The 6,467-nt window shown below is 41.6% G+C and overlaps 1 protein-coding gene across 1 annotated transcript; it reads left to right on the top strand.

The window, feature by feature from the left end:
- Window positions 1-55: 55 nt before the first annotated feature.
- LOC137604791 (ceramide synthase 5-like) lies at window positions 56-6,416 on the top strand. The gene is made up of 10 exons (XM_068328852.1): window positions 56-428; window positions 1,725-1,827; window positions 1,985-2,115; window positions 2,675-2,732; window positions 2,820-2,870; window positions 3,018-3,110; window positions 3,464-3,592; window positions 3,821-3,927; window positions 4,058-4,214; window positions 4,759-6,416. The coding sequence occupies exons 1-10, from the start codon at window positions 253-255 to the stop codon at window positions 4,900-4,902; spliced, it is 1,149 nt and encodes a 382-aa protein (XP_068184953.1). The 5' UTR covers window positions 56-252; the 3' UTR covers window positions 4,903-6,416.
- The last annotated feature ends 51 nt before the right edge of the window (window positions 6,417-6,467 follow it).

Genomic DNA, 6,467 nt, shown 5'->3' with positions numbered 1-6,467 from the left:
GCTGCTTCAATATTTGAGAGGAGGAAAACGTAGAAAGTTGCCTAATATCTGCGGTGGGTGTTGCCTCAGCCTTTTACGTGTCAACCTAGCGGTCCCTGCGTGGAGCTCCATTTGGGAGTTAACCTGAAGTGCGGATGGGGACGTCGGCGCAAAAGGTTCCACTTACTTAACCTGAGCAAATCTATGTCCAACAAGTAATTTCTCGGGATTAACCTAATTTCCTACAACTGATCTCGAGTTTTCTGCTCCCCGATGACTTCCTTTATTTCGGCATGGATTTGGAGTGAACGATTTTGGCTTCCCGAAAATGTTTCCTGGGCAGACCTGGAGCGTCCGCCACCTGGAGTGGAGTACCCACGACTGGAACACTTACTGTACGCGTTCCCGCTGGCTGTGGGAGTTTATCTACTAAGACAACTTTTTGAAAGGTAAATTAAATCGTCTTTTTTGTGTGTGTGTGTGTTTTTTCAGTTGAACGCGTTTCTGACGTTCTTCCTTTACGCGCAGCTGTTTCTGCGTGAGCGCACAGCGGCGGGGTTGAAGTCTGAACGCGTTGTTCGCGAAAGGGGAAAAACAACAAGAGACAGCTCCAAAAATAGGATTATAATAATACGAATGTGACTCCGTGCAGCAGTCTGAACGTATGACTCATTCTTGAGCTTTGCACACACGTTGGTGAAACTAGACAGAACCAACTCCCTGTTGACTGATTCTCCTGTCGCAGTCACACAAAGTTGGAGGGAATTAAAGGAGCGAATGCCTGTTCAAACAAATTCACGCACAGGACTGGATCTGCTTCTGCTTTCTCATGTGACACATAATTATTGTCTCCCCCCACCCCAGCCCTTTCCTATTCATAGACCAAAGGAATCTAATGTTGTATCTTCCAGTCTCCCCATAATTAACAGCATAATCATGATATAGTATCGAGTATAAACTCGACCGGCTGGAGACACCGGATTACCTTTGTCAAGATAGCTTCCTAAAAATAGACTGATGACTGTTAAATTCCTTCAACTTCTGTGTTCCTCACTTTTGAAGCTACTCTGCATAGCCTGTCTTTTTTTTGTTTGTTTTTTTTGTGCAACAACTCAACCAAGTTCGAGGCCTTACAAACTTTCTCCTAGTGCTTCATTTTGAGTGAGATCATCACTTTTAAGGGCCAACCAGGGCTCGGTTCATTCAGTCTCTTCCCTGTTTCTGGGGGGAAACTGTGGCTCATAAGAGTCTGGGAGAGATTGGAGTCAAACAAATGTTTTTGGGGTTTAATGTTAAGTGTTTGTTGTTAAATAAACCAAATGATCTGGTGCAACATCAGTATTTTGTCCATCGGTGGCCCAACAAAGGCCGGCCTGGTTGGTGGTTATGCTGTGTTTAGTCTGGGTGCGACATTCCCTACCAACAGCTTGCCTCTGTCTCCCCCCTTTTCTGATCACCCTCCCCCTGAACATACACACACACACACACACACACACACACACACACACACGTCAAACATTACTTTGTGGGAAAACTGCTGATGCTGAACATTTCATGTCAGTGAGGGAAGCCTTTAGCCAATAGCTAATGGTTCACTTATTTCTGTCATCCCAACGGTGGAACGTCTTCCTCTGGCTCGCCTTGTCCTTGTGTGAAAGTCTCTTAATAACAAACCATGTCTGTGTCCCTGCTTCCACCCCCACTCCCACATTTTAATTTTTTTTGCTTGGTCTGTGTGTGAACAGGCTCGTGGCCAAACCCTGTGCCCACATACTTCAGATTCAGGCGGGAGTGCCTCGACAAGCTCAGCCCAACGATGTCCTGGAGAGGGTGTATCTGTCTAAAAAGGTAGAGTCCATGCTGATCCTGCAGTCCATTCAGATTTTTTGGGGGGCTTACACACTGCAATACAAATGTTACTGCACAATCCATCACCGTAAGAATAAATAAATATGTGTCGTGATGTTTTTTTACAGCTATTGATTGCTATTCGTCTTCTTTTCAGAGTCAAGATACCCGGCAACTGGAGGGTCTCTCAAAGCAGCTCGACTGGGATGTACGGAAAATCCAGAGATGGTTTCGGGTCCGTCGGAACCAGGACCGGCCCATTACGCAGAAAAAGTTCTGTGAGAGCATGTAGGTTCACCGTTCACCCTCATGAGCCCAGAAGCGACATAAATGTTCATTGTCAGTGAGTCAGTCCAACACGTTGTTCTGTTTATTAACTGCTAGCGTGACCGTCACATGGTCTGTAGCGGTGGCTTTAAATTAAATCTGTAAGTCAATTATTGGACTGACATCCATACCCCTTAAAGTTAAATCCCTCTTGGCTATCGTCATGTCCAAACTCGTACAAAAATCATATTAAAGTCAGGCTAATTGGTTCAAAATACCACTATATAACCTAGGATTATGTTAGCATGTAATTACAGTATTTTCTGCACTATAAGGCGCACTGGATTATAAGGCGCACCTTTAATGAATTGCTAATTTTATGATTTATTTCATATATAAGTTGCACCCCTGCATCTCCACTTGAATTCCACAAATTTCCCCACAGTGGGACAATAAAGGATTATTATTATTAATATTATTATTATAAGGCGCGCTGTAGGTTTATGAGACAATTATAGGCTTTCAGGTGCACCTTATAGTGCGGAAAACACTGTAGGTAACGTCTTTTTTTTCTCTTCAGGTGGCGATTTACATTTTACCTGGGTATTTTTATCTATGGCCTTCGCCATTTGTGGGTGGTGAGTTGAATAAATGTTTTTAAAGCCAGAATAATGAGTGTTTTCTATGTGATTTACTGACACACACATGTACTCTGTTTCTGATAGTCTCCTTGGATGTGGGATATGAGGAAATGTTGGTACAACTACCCTTTTCAGGTAATTAATTTTTCTTGATAAACTGCATAATCATCATACCGGACTGCCTATATTGTGATTATAACCTGTTCAGCTTAATTTTCTTACCTGGCCAATGAGGTTGCATATTTGCTGAAGGTGTTTTTTTTGCTCCACTCCCTCCTAAAGCCTCTCAGCTCTGCACAATACACCTACTATGTATCCGAGCTGGCTTTCTATTGGTCGCTGATGTTTTCCCAGTTTATAGATATACGACGTAAGGTGAGTCGTGCTTGTTTGTCTCCCTTTCAACAGCCTTTCTGCACGCATTTTGAATTCTTTTCATGTATCAGTTTGTCATAAACTAGTTTTACTTGTGCACAATTAAATGCCCTCCATTCTATTAGCATTGGTTCACGGAACTGGTTTGGCAGGAGGTTTTTTTTTTGTACTTCCTCACATCAGTGTTTACACAGAGACTTTTAATTGTTACTTTAACTGAAAATCTTTGTGGAAGAAAACAAAAGCAAAAGCAACTTTTTGTCATTCTTTTACGTCATCAGTTAATTTGAGTAAACAGCGCCGCTTAGATTCATGCTCCTCCTAACAAACCCCAACTCTTTCTTCAACGACAGGATTTCATGATGATGCTTGTCCACCACCTGGCCACCATATTGCTCATCACATTCTCCTATGCAAACAACATGCTAAGAGCTGGCTCGCTGGTCATGTGTGTGCACGACGCGTCTGACATCTTCCTCGAGGTAAAGACATCACTTTTGTTTTTTTTCCTCAAGGCAGTCGTTGCGAGAAGAAAAGACGCCGCCTCCGGTTTAATCCTGCAAACCTGACTGTTCAGATGTTAGTTGACGTTTAGCTGCGCTTAATGTAATTAGAACTCAAGTCTTTGAAACGTATGGGGAATTAAATATGTCTTCAGAGGGAAAAGTGGCGACTACAGCTGAGATATTGGTGTTTATCTGTTCCCAAAGGCTGCAAAGTTGGCTAACTACGCCAAATACCAGAGGCTGTGTGACGGCCTGTTTGTGGTGTTCAGCATCAGCTTTTTCATCGCTCGTCTCGTCATCTATCCTTTCTGGTAAGAAAAACCAGATCTTATTAACATACAAGATGAATTTGTTTTTCCTAACCTTGTGGCATTTAACTTTTAGAAACACTTTACACACAGTTTGGATCTCCAACAACCTCTGCCTGTGTGTTTGTTGCAGGATTGTTTATAGTGTTCTGTTTGAAAGCTGGGAGATCATTGGACCATACCGAGCCTGGTGGTTGCTCAACGGGTTGCTACTGTTGCTGCAGGTTCTTCACATCATCTGGTTTTACCTCATCGCCTGCATTGCCATCAAGGCCATATTCAAGGGAAAGGTAGAGTCTGTCTGTGGTTGTGTCACCGTTTGTCCCATCAGCTCGGTCTCGCCACAGGGTGACTGTTCTGGCTTTAGCAGTGTGTCTACTCGAGCATCCCCATGAATGAATGGAGTTTTATTTTTTCAGTAAAACATGCAAAAGAATATTTTTTCATCAAATTTTGACATTTATTGTCCCCTGGAGTGAAGCTAACAAAATATTGTGCAGTAAATAATCGTAATTAGACAATTCATTCTTGACTCGTTCTTGTAGTTATCCTTTTTTTTTTATTATTTACACCACAAGGAGTTCTAAGTTTGTTTCTGATTGAAATGTCCCTATAGAAACTGATTTTAATTTGCCTATCGTCATCTACAGCAGCATTTGGTGTCTGATGCTTGTTGGTAGCCAGTTAGCACGCTCACTTTTTCACATGTCGTGGCAGTAGTAAACATTTCTGCATTGGGTTTTAAGCATCACCATTTAGCATGTTAGCACGCAACAACCTCCCAGTGCGGCTGTGGTCCGTTTCCTCACCTTGTTCCTGTGTTTAATCTCGCAGGTGTCCAAAGACGACCGCAGCGACATCGAGAGCAGCTCGGACGAGGAGATTTATTCCAATAGCAGCAGGAATCCCAATCAGACCTTAAAACCAAAGGACAGCAGTCACACTGGTAACCTCAATGGAGAAACCCATGACCACTAACATCTGTGAGGGAGTTTTTACCCCCCCCCCCCATTCACCTCATGCGTGCCTGTGTTTGCCACGTCGTCAGTTTGACGTCTTGAAAGGACTATTTGAGTTGTTCTTATCCAGACAGGACTTGGATGTGGAGGAAATCCAAACGTGGGACGTAGGCTTTGCCTTGTTTTTCTGAGTCAGGTTTACACTGTGTGACGTTTACACCTGCTATTGTTGCTTACTGGACCAGAGACACATCTGTCTGCACATTGCTGTGTATGTGAGTTCTTTAAAAGTAAAAGAAAAAATGAAAGCAAAAGCTTAGCGGTGCATTTCTACACTGCTGCTGTAAAAAAAACAACTCATTTTATACATGTAAATAGACTTTTAGTGAAACTGGTAATATATTGTACAGCTGTAAAACCAATAACTGCATGTTGCTCACTAAATGTAACCACAAAGTTCTGGATCCGTTGACAACCATTCACCTGATCTACTTCACACACCCCATGAGTGTATTGCTCCGGGACAAAGGACGTGCAGGGTAGAATTTGGACTCGTGTTCAATATTAATTAACTTCACGCGAGTGCACAGTGCTCCGTACGACATTATAAAGCAATAAATCTTTCTATGTTCACATATCCTGAGAAATACATTCAATTGAAATCATAATTGATGGGTATACTGATGGTGATCCAAAGATGTGCAGTGTTGATTGTGGTGCTATTTGGACATGCTTAATGCTAAACTTTTGATAACCAGAATAGTACTGTTGTGCATTTGATTTCAGTGCACAATTCAGAGATAAAGACAAGTGAAATAGTTATAACGGAGTCACAAAAATAATCGCTGCATTCTGTAGAAAGACAAAAACACCGTCAGTATTCATTTAAATGATATTTTGCTCTTTGAAAAGCCACCACACCCTAATTTTCTGAAGTTTCATTCATTACTCCCATTGTTAAACACATTCTACATCCTGCCATCATTCAAACGTCTACTGCAAATTTACTTAGCTGACTATGCATTGGTTATGAATTTTAACATTACTGCAGTAATGAAATAACTAAGCGTTACATCAGGTACCAAAGTAAAAATACTGAGGAAAATTAAATTATATATGACTTACAGTCATGCACGGGAATATCTCAGGAGTCATGAGTGTTTTTATGATAAAGGAGACAAATGGGGTCTACAGAAAAATGAGTCATTACAACATTCAAATGTCAAGTAAAAAACATGAAGCAATCTGGGAATATTTACTCGTCAATCAAAAACTCAGTCAAGACAACCTCTCACACAAAAAGCTGGATTCTGCCCGGAGCCAGGAGAGTGAACAATCGCTCAGCTTTAGTGTGAAGTAGTTTGGATGAGCAGTTTAAGCTGTTGTGAGCAGCAGAGCTGGAGATGGAGCTGCTGACCTGTTTCAGACAGGAAGGAATATCTGTGTGCCCAAGATTTCTCAATAAACTGTATCATGAGAATAAAGTGTGGGATCTTATTTATGTTGTGGATTATGAAAAGTACTGTGTGATGAAATTACTAATAATTTTCTATAGTGACCTCTAATTTGATATATATAATTACA

Source organism: Antennarius striatus, chromosome 2 (genome assembly GCF_040054535.1).
Source record: "Antennarius striatus isolate MH-2024 chromosome 2, ASM4005453v1, whole genome shotgun sequence".
NCBI lineage: Eukaryota > Metazoa > Chordata > Actinopteri > Lophiiformes > Antennariidae > Antennarius > Antennarius striatus.
The sequence above is the reverse complement of the archived record's forward strand: the minus strand, read 5'-3'. Positions and strand labels throughout refer to the sequence as shown.